Source organism: Dromiciops gliroides, chromosome 3 (assembly GCF_019393635.1).
Source record: "Dromiciops gliroides isolate mDroGli1 chromosome 3, mDroGli1.pri, whole genome shotgun sequence".
Taxonomy (NCBI): Eukaryota; Metazoa; Chordata; class Mammalia; order Microbiotheria; family Microbiotheriidae; genus Dromiciops; species Dromiciops gliroides.
In genome coordinates this window covers 505,932,135-505,952,080 of record NC_057863.1, presented here as the reverse complement: position 1 = coordinate 505,952,080, position 19,946 = coordinate 505,932,135, and the positions used below count along the sequence as shown (strand labels likewise).

General features: G+C 41.3%; 2 protein-coding genes across 4 annotated transcripts in view; one reads left to right on the top strand and one right to left on the bottom strand.

Moving 5' to 3' along the window:
• The first annotated feature begins 3,527 nt into the window (after positions 1 to 3,527).
• TBRG1 (transforming growth factor beta regulator 1) overlaps positions 3,528 to 19,946 on the top strand; it is a 28,003-nt gene continuing 11,584 nt past the window's right edge. The window contains exons 1-9 of one of the 3 annotated variants that reach the window (XM_043994212.1): positions 3,528 to 3,906; positions 4,694 to 4,764; positions 6,210 to 6,442; positions 6,880 to 7,016; positions 7,291 to 7,437; positions 8,039 to 8,136; positions 8,288 to 8,398; positions 8,679 to 8,821; positions 9,517 to 9,820. In XM_043994212.1, coding sequence (XP_043850147.1) covers positions 3,757 to 3,906; positions 4,694 to 4,764; positions 6,210 to 6,442; positions 6,880 to 7,016; positions 7,291 to 7,437; positions 8,039 to 8,136; positions 8,288 to 8,398; positions 8,679 to 8,821; positions 9,517 to 9,536 — 1,110 coding nt within the window. In that variant the 5' untranslated portion in view covers positions 3,528 to 3,756 and the 3' untranslated portion in view covers positions 9,537 to 9,820. Of the gene's footprint in view, positions 3,907 to 4,693; positions 4,765 to 6,209; positions 6,443 to 6,879; positions 7,017 to 7,290; positions 7,438 to 8,038; positions 8,137 to 8,287; positions 8,399 to 8,678; positions 8,822 to 9,463; positions 9,821 to 19,946 lie in introns of those variants that run through there. The other 2 variants (XM_043994211.1, XM_043994213.1) reach the window with 2 other exon arrangements.
• SIAE (sialic acid acetylesterase) overlaps positions 9,851 to 19,946 on the bottom strand; it is a 43,391-nt gene continuing 33,295 nt past the window's right edge. Inside the window, exons 8-10 of the mRNA XM_043994210.1 lie at positions 14,462 to 14,616; positions 13,728 to 13,923; positions 9,851 to 11,533 (exon numbers count right to left, since the gene is read on the bottom strand). Of these exons, the coding sequence (XP_043850145.1) occupies positions 11,315 to 11,533; positions 13,728 to 13,923; positions 14,462 to 14,616 (570 nt within the window). The 3' untranslated portion in view covers positions 9,851 to 11,314. The remainder of the gene's footprint in view (positions 11,534 to 13,727; positions 13,924 to 14,461; positions 14,617 to 19,946) is intronic.

The following is a 19,946-nucleotide window of genomic DNA, read 5'->3' as shown; positions in this document are numbered from 1 at the left end:
CAATCAGAGAACCCCTGAACACATAGAAATGCACATAATGCATACTTTAGAATAGCTGAAGAAGTTCATTTGGGGGCCAAGTCCTACATAACCCAGAAGATTCAGTTCCCTGGGTGAAACCATACCATTAGGCATTAGAAAAGGATGTGGCTCGAATCACAGTATTCTTTGATCTTAATAAGCAAGAAGCTAAGGACAAAGGTCCAACTGATGTAGCAGGAAAGGAGGGTCATGGAACTATTTATGTACTGCTCAATGTTTTTGTTCTATGGCCCTTATCCAGATGCAAGATCCTAACAGGGCAGAAATTAAATGGGCATTTAGCCAATAATGACTTTTACAGGAGTGACTCGACGTCCTCAAAAATTTCATCACCCAATAAGGTTCTAGAGCTAACTTCAAGGTCATAGCAGCTTTTTTCTCATTGTTCCTGGGGACACCAGAGTGATTTATAGCTGTCATATCTTGTTGTAACTGATGAAATCCCAGTCCAGGCACTTTCTCCAGCCTTATGTCCAAATACATGTGAACTGTTCAAAAGCTCTGAATACCAAATAAAGGGCAGCTAAAGTCCAAGACTTTTTTGTGTCAGGAAAGGTAAGAGCCTTCCATGTTTGGTCCAACATATTTGACCCTAAAAAGACAGGAGAAAAGACCATCCAAGGTCTAGAGTAAATTTGTCCATCGTGTTTTGGAAAGTAAGTGATGGTGAAAGGAACCTGTAAACAGGGTTCAATCTGTCTCCAAAGCTGCCCTTAGTGGTCAACTCGGGCAGAATCTGTATCAAAATGAATAATTTAGAAAAAGACTTGTTATGTAATGCCTGTCACGTTCTTTAGGTTTCAAAATGTATCATCTCCTCTTTATCATCATCATCATTCGCACTCATACATTTATAACGTTTTAAGGATTATGAAGAACTTGTCATGATCTCAACTAGAGATTTGCAACACCAAGGGCAAGGACCATGAATTGGACTCTACATCCCTGCCTGACCGCAAATTCAAATACTCCACAGCTGTTAATAGTAATCACTACTAATCGGAATGATAAACTGATGATACTGAATTCCTTCTCAGAAACTTTCCTTTTGTAGAGACTAGGTCTCTCTATCTTACCCAAGCTAGCAGTAGTCATCACTGCTCAATCCTGCTGCTGATTGGCATGGAACCTTTCACCTGGTTTGTTTTTCCAACCTGGGCTCATTTGCCCATGCTTAGGCAGCCCCAATGGCCCTCTGCTCCCAGAGGATCAGTGTTAGCCCTATGTAGCTCAGAAGTCTGTACCTCAAGGATCCACCTGGCTCAGCCTCTCCCAGTAGCTGGGATTCCAGGTGGCCTCTTCTAAATCATCCACATTGTTCTCTGATATTAGCCTTAATCTAATCTTCAATGACATCTAAATTTCTAGAGATAAATTCATTTTTGCTGTGGATGAGGAAGCAGAGGAGGGAGAAGGAAGTCAATTGACCTTTGTATTATAAATTCCTCTTTACAATGGTTTACTTTTTTCTGCAATTCAAACCACCAATAAAGCTTCTCAATTCCTAGAACTTTACCTAAAATTCATCAAATTGGCTTGCAATGATTATTTTCCCAACCAAGGATCCAGGGATACTTTAAACACTGCCTCAGGAAGAAAAACTTTCCTATATGGAGACTGTTGAAATCCATTAGCTCAAAGTAGCCTGAAAACTATGACAAAGTTGAGGTTTTTCTGCTGTCTACATATGGATGCAAGGAAGGAGACACACAATTAAGCCTAGGCAGCTGACAAAAAAAAAAAAATTAAACCAAAATTGAAAACTTCCTACCACCATTCACAGACTGGGATTCTATATCTCTATATCATTAAATGGGCAGCTAAGTAGCACAGAGAATGGAGGGTACAGCCTGGAATCAGAAGGATCCAAGTTCAAATTCAGCCTCAGACACTTACTAGCTGTGTGACTCTGGGAAAGTCACTTAACCCTGTTTGCCTCAGTTTCCTCATCTATAAAAATGATCAGGGCAGCTAGATGGTGCAGTAGATAGAGCACCAGCCCTGGATTCAGGAGGACCTGAGTTCAAATCCAGACTCAAGACACTTGACACTAGCTGTGTGACCCTGGGCAAGTCACTTAACCCCCATTGCCCCACAAAACAAAAAAAGAATTAGAGAATGAAATGGCAAACCACTCCAGTATCTTTGCAAAGAAAACCCCAAATGATGTCACAAAGAGTGGGACATGACTGAACAACAACATATCACCAAATGCATAATTAATTACCAGAGGTTAAATGGGCAGTTATTAAAGGGGTTTTTGTTTACTATTTTTATTTTTTAAATTGACCTATCCTTCCCCTCCACCTATAAGCAAGTTTTAAAAAAGAAAAGACATGAAAAAAATCAAGCCAGCCCTCAAACATAGCTTCAGGGTTGAACTAAACAAATTCCCACATTAGCCAAGTCTAAATTACCTTTCTGGAGGTGAATGCCTCATTTCATCCTCATTCTCTTGGCCTCCTGATTTATCATTAGGTCCTATTCTAAAATTGGTCTCCTAGTTTTGCTCAAACTCTTTGCAGCAGTTCTTCCCAGTTTTCTATCCAACTGTCTGTTTGGGGGTTGGGGTTGTTTTTTCTCAGAGGTAATAATACCTAGACAAGAAGATTCCAAAAACTTATCTAGAAAGTTAGACTAATCAGGTTTATGGAATCACAGTGGAGAAACTTAACTCTGTTCAAGTCACACCACCACTCCCAGGCCTCAGTTTTGTCATCTGAGGACGTTTTCTAGCTCGGTTCATGTGATTCTGTATCAGACAGTATATAAATAAACCAGTCAGGTATAGCAAGCTGCATGCAACTGCAGGAGGTTCTACAAGCTCTGCACCCCACTTCTGCCTTGCTTTTGTTTTTCATTCCAATAAGGTTCTAGAGCTAACTTCGGGTTCATAGCAGCTTCTTCTCATTAATCCTGAGGACACCAGAGTGTTTTATAGCTGTCATATCTTGTAACTGATGAAATCCCAATCCAGGCACTTTCTCCAGCCTTATGTCCAAATACATGTGAACTGTTCAAAAGCTCTGAATACCAAATAAAGAGACTTTTTAGACCCCCTTCTATGTCAGGAAAGGTAAGAGTCTTCGATCTTTGGTCCACCATATTTGACCTTAAAATGACGGGAGGTAAGGCCGTCCAAGGTCTAGAGTAAAAGCCTGGGCCACAGGACACGTGGGAGACCAAGCACAAGCCAGGGTCTTCTAGACAGAAATCTGTGGCAGGAAGGTGGGGTAGGCAGGGTGTGCGGGGGCAAGGCTACCCCTCCCCGGCCCTGATACAACTGCTAACCCAACCTAGGGTATGGGTCCTCCCTGCCCTCCCATCTGCGGCTTTGTCCCTCTGAAAGAGAGAGCTTCGGCTCCGAGCCCTAGCCGCGCAGCCGCGCATTCAACGTGCCACCGCCAACAGTTCCCCTCCGAGGTCTCCGGGCCTGCTTCGCGGGCCTCAGCCGCCAGGAGTCGCGCGCATTCCGAGCAAAAACGTCATTTCCTTTAAGCCCTGGTCCCTTCCGATGGCTGTCGGGACCCGGAAGTGCAGCGCCAGTACCATATAGCGGGACTGGGCAGCTGTGTCCTGGGGCCCTCGCGGCCCCTCCCGACTCGGAGCCGGCGAACCGTTCTCCTCCTTCTTTAGGGAGCAGTAGCCGATGCTGCGAGCCCAGGCGGGGCCTCCGGAACGTGCTCCTTGGAGCCTCGGCGGCCGAACCGGGTCATGAGCCTCTTGGGCGGCTTTGCCTCCTCTCCTCTGTCCCCGCTGCAAGCGAGCAAGCCCAGGATGAAAAAGCCCCCAAAGAAGAGTCAGAACGAGAAGTACCGGCTGAAGTACCTCCGGCTGCGGAAGGCAGCCAAGGCCACGGTGTTTGTGAGTCCTTTGGATCCCCCACCCCCGCTCCCCGGCCCAGCCGCCCACCTCCCGGAATAAAACACCTTGCTCAGTTCTTGTCCCAAAGGTGCACCTCTGCGTTTTCTCTCAAGAACCTGCTTCCCCCGCTCGAGTCTCAACCCTTTTTCAAAAGCTGGTATAGTGGCCAGCCCACAGTATTTTATTTATCGTGGAGCCTAAAAGTATGGAGTGAAAATCTGCTTACTATGAATTCAGTGTCCCACCTCCTTTTTCATCCTGCCAAAAGCATGGAAGGTCCCAAACATTTTTTTTATAAATTTGAAAAAGAGGTGGAAATGGACTTGTTAATAGGAAATGTTGAGGTTTGTTTTGTGGCTTCTTTTAAGTGTTCTTCCTAAGGTATGGGAGCAGTTAGCTACTTTAATAAGGTACCTTGAGCAACTAGTTGGTGAAATGCCTTCTTTGAGGTCTACTACTACACTCCAAAAAGTCACTGCACCTGGAGGAATGTAGGAGATGGCAGGACCTCGTGAAACGGCCATATTCTTTAGTTAACACTATTCTGGCATTCATATTAAAAGTTTGAACACTCTGCTGTGAATACCTTCCAAGAGTCCTGTTGTAGAACTCTTCCCTATCACCCAGTAGGGACTTTTGTTCCTGTTTTCTCCTTAGGCTTCAGTAGATGCCCCAGCCACAAAAACTTAACATCCCCTACCTTTAACTAGATTTCTTAACTTCCTAGCTTATACCTTTATTCCTGATCCTGTTTAAGTGATGATGTTTTTCAAAATTTTTCCTAAAGGAAAATGCAGCTATTTGTGACGAAATTGCCCGCCTTGAGGAGAAGTTTATCAAAGCAAAAGAAGAAAGAAGGTGAGTACATTTCATGGTTGCAAACCACATTTTTAGTGGGTTGTACAGAATGATCTAAGTTTTTTTTTTCTCCTTTGGGACTTCAGTACATGTCAGAGACCCTAGGCATGTAATTGGCTTCCTTGAATACTAAGTTTTCAACAGGCATTTCTTAAGCTCTATGTGCCAAATACTATGTAAACTCTGGGGATACAAAAAACATAGTTTCTGCCCTCAAGAATATCATATTCTAATGGTAGAGACAACGTGCAAAAATTGTACCTATAAGGTATATACTGTGTAGATGGAAGGTAATCTCAGAGGGAAGGGAGGAAGGGGGTAAAGAGGAAAGAGCAGTAGGAAAGGCCTCCCCCAGAAGGTGGCGTTTGAATTGAATCTTGAATAAAACCAGGGAAACCGAGAGACAGTTCCAGACATTGGGAACAGCTGGTGAAAAGTCACAGAATCAAGATATGGAGTGTCATATGTGAGAAACACAAGAAGGCCAGTGTCACTGAATCTAGAGCAAAGACTAAAAGTTGAAAGGAGCCAGGTTGTGAAAGACTTTAAAATCCAAACACAGGACTTTATCATTGATCCTAGAGATAATTGGGAGCCACTAGAGTTTATTGGGTAGGGAATATAAGAAAGTATAACCCTGACTAGGAGACTGAAGCATAAAGATACCATAGCATTCATTTAACAAATATTTGTTGATTGCCTTTTGTTCAGTCATGTCTGGCTCTTTGTGACCCTATATGGGGTTTTCTTGGCAAAGATACTGCAGTAGTTTACCATTTCCTTCTCCAGCTCATTTTAAAGGTGAGGAAATTGAGGCAAAAAGGGTTAAGTGACTTGCCCAGGGTCAAACAGCTAGCATGTGTGTGATGCCAGATTTAAACTCAGGTCTTCTGAATACAAGTGCAGCACTGTATCCACTGAGCCACCTAGCTGCCTTGTTGAGTGCCTAAGTAACATAAATCTATACATTATGGGGAGTACAAAGATAATGGTCCCTAACCTTCAAGAGTTAACACATCTAAAGAAATCATAGGGACAAAGGGAAAAGGGGCTGATCACCAGTTGTGGGGCTGTACCTTATCTCTAGTATCAGTCTCCTTCCCTTTCCCCCCACCTCCATAGCCAGTATAATAATAATAGCTCATAGAATGTCTTATGGTTTACAAAGCATTTACCCTACAGCCTTTTGAGGTAGGTAATTTGAATACTATTATTCTTTTATTACAGATGAAGAAGCTATTCAGAAAGGTGATAATCTTACCTGAGAACCATAGTTAGTTAAAAGCAGAGCTAAGATTTGAACCCAGTGGAACCCTGGCGCTCTACTGTATAATGTTGATGATGTTGTACACAGTTCTAGTATTTGCTAGTGCCTAAAGTTCAAGTGGAACACCTGATAAAATATACACTATACTGTTAATCTTTACCCTTCTTCACCTTATAAGGTACCTCCTGAAAAAGCTACTTCAACTGCAAACTCTGACTGAAGGGGAGACCCAGACTATAGCAACCACCCATAGTTCTAACCTGCCTTTGAATTATGGTGTGGCCACCTCTGTGGGTCCCATTCAAGGAGCTGGACCTATTCCTGTATCCAGCTCTGTGGTTGAAGAACCATTTGGGAAGAAACCCAAGAAGGAGAAAAAAGAAAAAGGAAAAGAAAACAACAAAGTGGAAGGTACTTTGCCTAAGGATGTCGGTCTAGCAGTTTCCTCACACATTCATAGCAGATACCTGCCACTGTGACTGGTGTCTATATGTTGCCACCAAAACACCTTAGAACTGGTGGGAAGAAATTCAGATTAGACATAAAGAAAAAAAGCTGGACTCCCATCTCCTTTGGATAGAGAGGTAAAATTAGAGAATAGGTCATTTCTAGGAAAAGTCTCCTGGCTTTGAGAATTTTAGATAATGAAACTGAAGCTCTCAGAGGGGGAAGACCCTTGGGTGCAAGGGTGGGTGAATTAGTAAGAACACTAAGGGCCTGAGTAGAAATCCCAGTGCCCAAAGCAGTTTGTAGAGCCAGAAAACTTATCTGTATCTTCCATATGTAAATTCAGCCCCTTTCCTCAGTACCAGGGGCCTAAAGTGGGTGACCCCAGGTTTGCGTTTCAGTTCTGAAGAAAGCATCCAAGAAAAAGAAAATGGAGGGAGGTGCTCGCAAGCTGGTTCAGCCCATTGCCCTGGATCCCTCAGGACGGCCTGTGTTTCCCATCGGACTAGGGGGTCTAACAGTTTATAGCCTAGGGGAGGTGAGTGAGACCAGTGGTGGGTAGAGAGGGTGATCAGTTAAATTTGGGAATGGGATTAAATGTTAGTGAGACATTTCTGGTCTGTTCCCATTAGCAAGTAACCCCTTGCCAATCCATACCATTCCTAGAATACTAGTCCCTAGAAGACCAGGTCAGTTTTCTGCTATACACACACTCCAGGGATATGAGTCACTATTTGTCAGCTCCAGGTGGCCCCAAGTAGTGACCAAAAACCTGGTGGGGGTGGGGGTGGGGGGTTTCCTTTTCACTGTAGATCATCACTGATCGGCCTGGCTTCCATGATGAGAGCGCTATCTACCCTGTGGGTTTCTGCAGTACCCGAGTGTATGCCAGCATGAAGTGCCCGGACCAGAAGTGTTTATACACCTGTCAAATCAAGGATGGTGGTATGCAGCCCCAGGTACTACTTTTCTAGGAATATTTATGTAGGTCCTATAGCTGCAGTTAGTTTTCAGAGTATGACCTACCAGTTTAAGAAGCTCAGGGCCACATAGTTTGACCCACTTGGACCTTATGGGGGGCTAAGCATGAAAGAAACTAAGCTGAGATACAAAACTCCTAACCCTTTTTTCTATTTTTTTTTTCTTAAAGCATAGCTATGGCATTGTCCAATTTCCCAATAATCACTACTTCCTATGCCCGAGTTTTAAACTCTTAAACTTCATTGGTCAGTTTTTACTTAGGTTACAACTTTGAGTTTAAGTGGAGGTTTAAGAGTTTCTGAACTTTGCTGAAAAGGAGTGCTAGGAATATACCAACCTGCCTGAGCACTCTGGATAAATTAATGGCCCACAAGCCAGCCAAGCCTTCCCAAGTATATCTGGGTTCTCGTTTTGTCCTGTGGCTCTCCTCTGAGAGAAGCATTCTTACCCAGTGTCCATTGTGAGGCAGAGTAGCCCCAGATTCCATTGAAGTAATTATATTTATAAGAGTAGCATGATTTGTATTCTTGCCCTCCTTGGGAAGATATACCTGAACTACTCCATCATCTTCTTTCCCAGTTTGAGATTGTGCCTGAGGATGACCCTGAGAATGCCATTGTGGGCTCTTCTGCAAATGCCTGTCATGCTGAACTACTTAAGATCATCAGTGCCACTCGGTGAGTTAGCCCACTGATGGGCAAAATAACACACATTGATACATCAAGACATTTTTCATTGCTCTCAGCTTTGGACTGAGGTCTTATTTCTTGGCTTTTGGATTCTTGTCTTCCTGAGCAGGCTATTTCAATTTTTCCCCTTGCTGTTTAGGGGGAAGCTACTTCCTAATGTGCTTCCATCTGGAGCTGATTTCTTTGGGTTTTCTCATCCAACCATTCACAACCTGATCCAGAGTTGTCCAGGAGCTCGGAAATGTGTCAAGTGAGTGTGGCCATATCTGCTTTCCCAAAAGAGGAAAAACCATAGCTGTCAGTTGACCAGGGAATCTAAGGCTAAACTAGGGCTCTCTAAATATGCCAGTCAGTTTCTTTTATCTGAAATAAGTAATATAGTGGGATTGGGAGAACCTAGGTATATTTGAAGGGATCAGGATATGAATGTTGAATGATGTTCATAAAAACATAGTGCCCAAATGTATAATAAAATGGTTAGGGGGTCTGAGATTATATTGCTCACAGGAATGCTCCCTCTGATCCTACAGTTACCAGTGGGTGAAGTTTGATGTGTGTAAACCCGGGGATGGTCAGGTCCCCCAGGGGCTGCCAGACAATGATGCAGCTATGAGCTTTGAGGCCTTTCAGAGACAGGCCTTTGAAGAAGATCACAATGATCCTATTCTACCAGGTAACTTCCCTCACTTTTGTTTTTCTTGTTGAAATTATCAAACTTTCAGCTACCCTATCCCTCTGCCCATTGTTTGACATCATTATAAGCCAAGGCCTTGTATGGTATGAACTGGAAGTAGAGTCAAATCTCAGACTATAAAATTTCCTGCTTTGAGTGACTTTACTGCACAATTGCTAGAATTAGCATCTCAGTCCTAAGAATCTAAGGGAAACTATTCCCTGTCAGTTTTGTTCCTGACATACTACCAAGGAAGGGCATTGAAAACCTCAGTCTCTGAGCCAAAGATATTTAGGGATTGATTTTGGTTCTGCCTTTTTGGATTGTCTCCCCACAGATGGAGGGTATCATATTCTCTACATAACTGAGCCTGGTCAAACAACATAGCCTACATTAGAGCCCTTATCTAAGGAGCTAGAGGACTAAATTAGAATTATACTATTACCTATAACTCACTCTGACATTGTGTCCCTTCACATTTCTTCCTATATAAAAATAGCCCTTCATACTGCAAAGGCTTATTGGAAAGACAGTCCTGACAAAATTAAGTAAAAGTTGTAGACAAAGGCCTCGTTTTCCTATATTATCAGAATTGTGACCTGGCATTCTCAGGTAGCAGTAGAATTTATATTGTTTTTCTAGGATCTCTGGATCTCCCAGGGCTCCAGCCTGCATCATTTGTGTCATCCTATCAGCCCATGTTCCTGACACATGAGTCCCTGCCAGACACTCACCTGCAGCACATTAAGTCTCCATCCCAGTGCAGCCCAGCCCAGTCCTCAGATTGAACAAGGCAACAGAGATGACACCAGGCTTATCATGGTGAAATTTTTAACTTACGATAAAACTCAGAACATATGAAAGTAGCAGAACCCAGTCGTGGTGATGGAAGCATTGACAACCTTTATCATTGTATCATAGGAGATCTCTTCGCAGTGATTTTCCCTGATAAAGACTTTGGCTGTTTTTATCTTTTGTAATAAACTTTTCTTCTCATTCCTGCTTTGTTTTCAAAATGTTGTAATCGGGATTTCACTTTGCTGCTGTTGTTTCTGCCTAAGGCTAAAGTGAATTCCTCTCCCTTCATGTAATTCATTTTGCTAAAGCTCACATTACAGAAAAAGATGATTCAGACTTAGCAAAGCTAACACCTTATCATCTAGTTCTACATGTTAATCTGAATCCTTCCTTTGGCCCAAATTGCTACATTATTTTTATAGTAAGATTTCATTGAAAGCAAGAGCCTTGAACATACATATAGAGGCTAGAGAAGTCTAGCCCTTTATGTACAGTCAGTATTTTCCTTATCTTTTCTGCCACTTCCCTAGAGACAGTCCTAAAGTCTGGGCTTGTATCACCGCTATCCTAGCTCTAGTTTTCTTTGTTCCTAGACTACCATTCTGTTCTAGACATCACTAGGTACTGTTAGGAATAGTTTCCTTGGTCTTGCTACATGAGGTAACTAGTCTCAAGCCTCCACTACCTATTCCAAACTTTTTACAGCAGTCCTACAGATTTACCCTGTTCATTCTGAACACCACCAATTAAGATAGGAGACTTTTCCAATTTCAGCAGTATAATTTCTGCTAAAAATATCGGTTAGGAATAAATATGGTATTCTTTCATTCATCAGACTGCTTTTAATAGTGCTTGATAAGACCTGGCTTAATAAGGTTTAAGTTAACCAGTAATATAAGAAGCATCTAGTCTATGGTTTGAACAGGGTGGTAGAAAGACTCAGAAGACCTGAGTTCAAACCCTGCCTGACTTGCTAGCTCTCTGGGGTTAGCCTCACAGTTTCTTCATCTATAAAACAGGGATGATAACAGAGTTGTGAGGAAAGTATTTTGTAAATATTAAAGGTAGCACATAATTTGATATTAAAGTATTATTCTTAATAAGAGGCAATTATAAGGGGTAAAAAACACCCTAGAGTAACCAAAATAACTTTATTTTTATATTGCTTATCATCATAAAGTTTGCTTTCCTTTAGAAACATAATATACAGAAACCCAAAATTTAGAGACAGATAAAATAGGTGATAATTTCACTTTAAAGCAAACAGACTTTCTTAAATATTGGGCTTTCCTACAGCATTTAAATTTTAAATTTAAAATAGTGCCTCCCAAACGATTTCTCACAATGTGAATGTGAAGAACTTCTATGAGAAAATATCAATACTAGTGACACTATTCTATCTAAAATATTAAATCCACTCAGTTCTCTCTGACTTTTTTTTTCTTTTCCTGAGGCCAGATATGAACTGAGGTCCTCCTGACTCCAGGACCAATGCTCAATCCACTGTGCCACTTATGTACCCTCTGGCTAGCTTCTTAAAGGTTCCACCCATGATTATTTATAGAAAACCAAACAGGAATTTAAGACCTGAGCATTTCATCCATGATCTTATCAGAGCTAAATTGAAATTAAATCTCAGCCCAAATCATTTTTTTCCCATTCCTTTCTTCCCCAAATTTTGCATAATCATGAGTCTTAACTCGGAATGACTGTGATGAATGGTGGGGCTGGCAGAGCACTGCTAGGATTGTAAATGGGGCACTGTTTGTATTCACATGGCCATGTAGTCCAGGCATACCGGAGAGCAGTCACAGTGCCATGACAGGAATCAACTCTAAGGGCTAGACTATGGGAGGAGGAGTTGCCCATAGGGGCTGGAATCCACTTACACTGGTGGTCATTGCAGCATGAGATCTGAAACAAGAACAGAACCAGTCAGCTGATCAGATTTGGTCAAGTCAGATAGGTTTCAAGAAATCCCCAAAGACTAGGGCTGGTTGTCCACCCATTAATAACAATAGGAGAGAACAGTAACTCCAAGTCAAGAGCACATTTCTTATAATTAAGAAAAGGAAGCAAGAAGAACCAAGTCTTTATAGTTAAAACAACTAGAACACTTTATACCTACTGCATAGCACAGTACTTGGCATACAGTAAAGTGCTATTCATTCAAAAAATAAAGGACCAGAGCAGAGGCCACCACTATTGACTAGCTAGCCTGGATGGGTATTATCTAGCAAACCTTTCACATTCAAGGCTTCAGGAACTTCAGACAGGTGCTAAGAATGTAATTTTGGAAGTGACCCTGCTATGCAAATCAGCCAAGACGGGAACAAAGAAGTACATATATCACAGAAGAAAATTTAAGGATAGCTTCTCATGATAACAAACAATTGCAGTCTCTGCTTCTTAAGGGTCAGGAGTAAAGAAAGAAGAACTGGAAAACAAGGAACCTTCGGTGGATAGTAGACCTAAGTCAGAACCCCCCAAATAAGGAGATTAATAATATTGACTATATTACGATTGTCTGCTAGACACAGGAGCTTCTAAATCAGTATTGATAAGCAAACCAGACCCTGGGTGTAGACCTGTAGGATTTTTGAATGTAGTAGGAGTCTCAGGAAAAACCCAGAGAGTGGCAAAATTGAACCCTCGCATGGTATCTATGGGGCCCTTAACAGTGGAACATTCATTCTTACTCATGCCTGATGCCCCTGTAAATTTATTAGGTCGTGATCTCCTTTGCAAGCTTAGAGCAACCATATCTTGTGCTCCAGATGGGGCTGTCTCCCTACAATTGCCAGAGGATACTGTTCATTGATTACCAATTTTACTTACAGAAGCTCAAGGAACAGTAGGGGAGTTTAATGCTCTTGTATCCAATTTTAAATCTCACAACTAATAGTATAAATTGACTAATTGTATAAATAAGATAAGGATCAATCTTGACCAAAACCTGTGGTTCCAAGTAAATGAGAGGATCTAAGATAAAAAAAAGACTACCTGGATTTTACACCTAAGTCAAAAAAGTAGCCTTCACAAACTGCAGGTTTATCATCAAGAATTTATTAAGCGCCTGTTAATGTAGGCACTCGTAATACAAGGACAAAAATGACAGTCTCTACCCTCAAAAGGGCATGGGGAGAGCAGGGACAATCCAAACGGAGATGAGGCTATCTAGGTAGATGAAAGCTAAATGTGAGTGTATGGGATAAATAGGAATGGTGACTGTGGTTCCAGAGATGGGCAAACAAAATTTCTGTGTTGATGTGGTTTACCTCTGGCGCCCTCCATCTTTTCCCTTCAGTCATTTCCCCATTGTTCTAGTGCTGCCCTCCATGAAAGCTCACAGGAAGGAAGATCAGAAGTCATATAGTCCAAACTCCTCATTTTGCAGATGAGGAAACTGAGGCCCAGAGAAGTTAAATGATTTGCCCAAGATCAAAATAGTAGATTGTAGAGTTGAAATTTGAACCCAGGGCCTCTGACCCCTAATACCTAGGCTAGTTATGAAGAAAAAAAATAACATAGAAAAAAAAATCTGTAGTTCAAAGAAAAATGTATTTAGAGTCTAAACACCTAGGTTCAAATCATAACTGCTATTAATTATGTGGCCACAGACAGATGGTATGTATTTCCTCCAACTGAATGCTATGAAAAATCCTATACTAAGATATAGCTAGCTAATTGTCAAAGCTTAACCCACATAAGGACACTTGGCATTTTAAGAGAGGACCTGTTTATCACAAAATAATCACTAATGAAATTTTAACACTATCAGAGTCAGTCAAAGCACAAGGTTAATATGCAGTCAGGAGTGCCTTTAGGTACATGACCTGTAAGATAGCAAAACTCATTGCAATAACCCAGAGAAAGCGTGACTGCAGTTTAAATAGGGCCCCATTTTCTGCTGTTTCCCTCCTATAAGATTTGCCTTCAATTTGCTTTATGTGCTCAACTTGCTAATAATATTTGTCACATATGTTGTACATTTCACTCTTGGTAATAGTCCTGACCCACAGAAATGTTAAAATTAAATATATAGGGCTTTGAGCTTCGGGACCCTTGGTGAGTTTATAAGATCTCCATTTGTTTTGCTATGCCTCACCTCATAGATCTTGTCATCTTGCTTCTGCACCTGGATTTTCTGGTGGTATTCAAGTTTGAGAAGCTCCTTGTCAGCTAAGAGTTCTATCTTTTCAGGCATCGGACCCTGAAAAGGAAGCATCTTCTCTCCATAAGCTACAGCACGGGCTCCCAAATGCAACCTATAGGCCACAGTCTGTTTATCTCTAGGGTGAATGCTATAAGAGAGAACATGGAAAGGAATATGGGTTTAAAGAATTCAATCAGCTAAAAAATAATAATAATAAACATCTACGACATTTTCCAAATAGCACAAGGTTGAATCTGCATCTATAACTCAAGACTGTCCAACAGAATTATGGTGAGTGGTGTCCAAAAGGTGTGGCTTGGTGCCCTTTGTCCTTAAACTGGTCGATGGCACTGAACTGAAGAAATAGTAGATCTTATGATAAACTTAGAAGCCTCAAGTTCCCTCTCACCAAGAATTATGACTACATTTCAGGTCAGGTACCAGAGTAGCTAAAAGGTCCTAGTTTCAACAAAGAAATTCATCTAGGGCAGCTGCTCCCCACCCCTACCCTAAAGCCATCTGGTTTCTGACTCATATTACCTTACCGTTTTCCATTTCATCCATAAGATCATCTTTCCCAAAAAGCCCTGAGCCATTTCTCTTTTCTCTCTTCAAAATAAACACTGGTGGCCATGCCTCAGAACAAAATGGTCACACATTGTTCAAGCCAAATGCAAAAATTGTACCTTCCAAAAGGAGAATCTCTATCACAGAGGTCCATTGCCACAGCCATGAAAGTATTGGGCATCCTCACATTGGGGACACAGCCAAGATCAGCTGTTTGGTGCCAACGGATTCTTGGGAATCCATAATCCTCTTCCTTAGACACAGTTGTAGATAACTAAAGAAGAAAAATGTTGTTCAGAGTAACATCTTAGGATTCTCAGACTAGTAACTTTTTCCCCACTAGAAGGACTCTTTCTTGTGTGACCTATCATTCAACAGTTACTGAGTTAAGTTGAATGGAAAGTATAAAATATGGTCCCTTCCATATGATTAAATACGCAATGAAAAGTAGAAACAGTGCTATGAGTTTCAAAGAAAGTAGAGATCACTTGGGATAGAGTGGACAAGGAAGATATAGAAGAATCACAGAATCAAAGAAATTTCAGAGTTGGAAGGGTTGGGGGAAGGGGGGCTATCAGTCCATCTCATATCCATCCATCCACTTCACACACACCGCTACCCACCTAAGAAGGTCCAATACAACATCTAGCCTCTGCTTGAAGACTTCCCATCATAGGAATCCTACCATCATGGTAGTTCATTTTGGAGCAGCTCTACTAATTAAGAAATTTGTCCTAATCTTAAGCTTAAAATTGCCTTTTTATAACTTGCACCTATTAATTGTTCCTAGTTTTGCTCTCAAGCCAAAGAGACCAAGTACAAATCCCTCTTTTATATGACAGCCCTTAAGGTATTTAAAAAAAAAATTAATTGTTTTATCTTCTTCATGCTAAACATTCCTAGTTCCTTCAACTGATCTTTGCATGTCATGGAATCAAAGCCTGTCTCCATCCTGGTTACCCTCTGGATACTCTCAAACTATGGCACCCAGACCTAAACATAATACTTAAAATGTGGTCTAACCAAAGGAAATTATAGAACTCTTATCACCTCCTTATTTCTAAGAGATATGACTCTTCAATGTCCAAAGCCATTTTGGATGCCTTTTCACATTGCTGACATCTTGAGTTTACTGTGTACTAAAACCCTAGATCGTTTTCAGACAAACTACCAACTAACCATGTCTTTCCCACCTTGTGATTGTGAAATTTACTTTTCAATACAAATGTAAGATTTAGCATCCCTCCTGAATTTCATCCTATTAGATTCAAACCATTGCTCTAAACCCATCAAGACATTTTTGGATGCTAGTTCTGTCCCAGCTTTGTCATTTACAAATTTGATAAGCATGGCATCAGTGCCTTTATCTAAATGTTAAACAGAACAGGGCTGAGCAGAGATCCCCAGGATACACTGGAGACCTGCTAAGTTGTCTTTGAACTAATCAATCTATACCAGCATTTATTAGATGCCTACTATGTGTCAGACATTGTGACAAGTACTAGAGATACAAAAGCAAAAATTAAATAGTCCCTATCAGGGAGTTTATATGCTAACAATTACACTTTGAGTCTAAACTTTAAACTTGTTCTGATTACATCTAAATTGTATTATCATCCAGTTACTTCTAGATTATCTTTTCCACAAGAATAGGAAGAGATAATCTGTCAAATACTCTGCTAAAATCTAGGTGAGATATATGTGTGTGTGTGTGTGTGTGTGTGTGTGTGTGTGTATAACATGCAGTGAGATAGATATGTGAGTGTTTATATATAGACACATATTTATATATAGACAAGGAACTCATGTACACGGATAAGTGAATATACCCATAATATACCTCTATTTCAATTATGGAATAGAGGGTGATCATTAGGGTTGGGGGGGGGGAGATGAGGTGACAAGAGAGGACATTAACAATTGTTTTTGTCCTTTGTTCTCAAAGAGGACCATGACATTGGGAGGTGATGTCATGACTAAGTGAGGAAGGGCTATGTAAAGTCACCACCCTCACTCTCCTCCAGAGCTTTCTGGGTCCAGTGACAAGATATACATCAGGAGGACTGAAGAGGACCCCGAATGTTTGAGGCAATCAGGGTTAATGACTTGCCCAGGGTCACACAGCTAGTAAGTGTCAAGTGTCTGAGGCTGGATTTGGACTCAGGTCCTCCTGGCTCCAGGGCCAGTGCTTTATCCACTGCGCCACCTAGCTGCCCCACTGGGGTAGTCAGAAAGTTCCTATGGAGGAAATGGCTCTTCTCATCTCACAAGTCAACTCCACAAAGCTTTCCATAATCCCTCCACTTAATGCTTTCCCCTCTCAAAAATTACCATGTGTTTATCTATCTATGTCCATTTAGCACCAGCTTCCTGACTTTGGGATAAGAGGAGAAAATGCCATTACATCCTGGCAGGTCTCCTTCCCATGGGAAGAGGAGAAATGCCATTCCATCAAGCCCTCAGTTTCTCCCTTCTAAGGAAAATGAGAAAAGCCATTCTATCAAGTCTTCAGCCTCTCCTGCCTTTGGAGAAGGGGACTAATGCCACTCTGTCATCTCCCGGTACTAAACTGCTTGCCTGGGTTTCCTAAACCCTGAAAGGACTCCATCCTAAGGTCCAACCCCTGTGGACAATAAAAACCTGATTAAAATTATTAACAAACTCCACATAGTCTTGTTCACATTTGTGAAGCAAGTATTATCTTGTGAACACTTGTTCACTCTCATGAACCACCTATTATCAATCAGACCTATTTTCTGTCCTTCATTGCCCAATCCCTTTAACCAAACCATTTCACTCAAACACACACTTTGAAGCTCCCCTTTCCAATGTGCTCTGGAATATATGCTCCATAGTTTTAAATTTTGTTTTCATCTAAAATCTTCCTTTCCCACTCAGACTTCTTGCTCTGAGACCTGGCTCTATCCTGATGACACAACCTCCCAGGCCTGCTTTCCAATACTGGCTGCACTTTCAGGTGGGGAAGTTGGAATATTTCTTGCTTCTTCCCACCACTTCCAGGTTCTCCCTCTTATCACTATCACTCAGTAACCTCTCTGAAGTTCATTCAGTTCATATCTACCACCCAATCAAAGTGTTGGTATTTGTTGGTAGATGTACTGACCTTCAGCATACTGCCCCCGTTCTTTCCTCAATGAGTTCAGTGCCTAATTCACAATCTTTCTCCCCACAACTTTAGCCCCTATACTAGGGGACTTAAACACACATGTTGATATGCCTTCAAACACCCCAACCTCACGTTTCCTCAGTTTAATCATTTCATATACCTATTCCTCTAGCCCACCTCATTTCCAGCTCTTTGACTGCTCAAACTAATCGCCCTCTTGTAATACTTTTCTTCTCTCTGTGCCAGTGATTCTAAGATCTGCTTTTCTAGCTATAACCTAACCTCACCTCCAAACTCACTTCCCCAGCTGCCTTTTAGATATCTCAAACTCAACATGCCCAAAACTAAATGTATTATCTTTCCCCAAAAATCCTCCTAACTTCCTTATTACTGTTAATGTAGGTACCACCACCTTCCAATCACTCAGACTCACGGGCTGGCTGTCATCCTTGACTCATTACTCTCACCCTATATCCTATATCACTCTATATCTATATCTTGCCAAATCTTGTTAATGTTATCTCTCATATACACTCCCTTTCCTCTGACACTGCTAATACCCTCATGTAAGTCCTCATCACCTCACACCTGGACTGTTGTAATAGCCTGTTGTTGGACCCCCTGCTTCAAGTCTCTCCCCATTCCAATATATCTCTCTATTCCACAGTCAAATTAATGCTCCTAAAGTGCAGATTTAACCATGTCACTACACACAAAATCCAGTGGGGCTCCCTGTCACCTCTGAGATAGAATACAAAATCTTCTGTTTGGCGCTTTAAAAGCATGTCACAACCTGTCTCCCTTCTACCTTTCCAGTCTTCTTCCCTTCCATGTACTCTGCAATCCAGTGACTGGCCTCCTTGTAGTCCTTTGTCCAGACTCTGGGCATTTTCTTTGGCTGTCCCCTGTGCTTGAAGTATTCTCCCTCTTCTTTTCTGCCTCCTGGCTTCCTTGATTTACTTCAAGGACTAGCTAAACTCTCATCTTCTAAAAAAAGCCTTTCCTGATGCCCCTTCATGCTAGTGCTGTAACGTCAACTTATCTTGTATATTACATTTTGTCTCTACATAGTTGTGTTTATGTGCCTTCCCCAATAGACTGTGAACTCCTTGAAAACAGAAACTGTCTTTTGCCCTTTTTTGTATCTTGTGATATTCTTTATTGCTTGTATCACTTTATTCCTTCCCTCTAGCCCCATCTTGTTAGTAAAACATTTTATACTTAAATTACAACATTAGTACACCAGTTTCACCCCATTAGACAATCTCCCTAATTCATTAACCATAATTATCTAATCAGTATTTGGTAGATAAGTCAGTCAGGAATAGAACCTGCATTTCTTATCTTCCCAACATCTTACTACATTGCCTCAATTCCTTTTCTGCCATTTTCTGCCTACCCACAAAACTACAGCATTAAAGCACAGTGTCATCAATCATCTGAAACCATTCCTACAAACTCAGGCAAATCTGAGTTGTCTGCCACCTCAGTCAAGAAGAAAACTGAGAGCAGCTAGAAAATCACTGAGGGTCCCTTTATATTATATAGGAATAGAGATGTTCCCAACTTTCATATAGAAATAAATTAGATCCCAAGTCAGCATGGATACTATCAGGAAACATGGTTAAGCCATGGTATATGAGTGTTGAGTTGGGGGGCGGGGGCCGGTGTTTGTTTAATGAAAAGCTATAAAAGTAAACTGTGAAAACCAGGAAATCCAAGTGGGAAGTTCCTGTGAATGATGATGATCACAGGACTATACTCAGTAGATTAGAAATTCACAGCAAGGATTCAAGCTCAATATCTTAACTATTCTATAAGCCACAGTAGGGATAAGAAGAGCAGCACTTTCAGGCCTTTTCATCCTGTAACCTAATTGGAACAAAACTACTGTTGGTACCTCTGAACTGCTCTGAGCACACTGATCTTCACTGCTTCAGGTCAAGCCCAGAGTTAGTCAATTAAGACTGAGGAAATGTTTCCTTATTTCAAAGACATTCCATCTCTACTGTCACACCCACACCCCTAAAGTGTAATCATTCCTGCTAGTCAGTTGGCCCTGGCCAAATGAGTTATAACGAAATTTTATTTTGAGAAAGCAAGAGATCCTGCCACAAATTCCTACTCTTGATTCTCCATGGTAATATACCTTGACTGCACTACTATGGTCTAGCCACCGAGAGGCACCAGCACCTCTGCTTCTTGAGCCAAAAGGACATTTTCTCAAGCCTAGACATTAAAGGTTCTGCACATATTATAAAAGTCATTTGATGAATTGTTACTATCCATAATGAAGGTCCATCATAGTATACAAATGGCCACATTTGGGAGGACCTACATAAATAACAACTATTTTATCAGTATAAAGACCTCCCCAGTTTCCAAAGGTATGGGATTTCCTAAAGATTAAACCCTTAAACTTCCCTAAATCTTAAGAATTATATAAGAGTTGACTTCATGTGAGGATGAAAACTAGA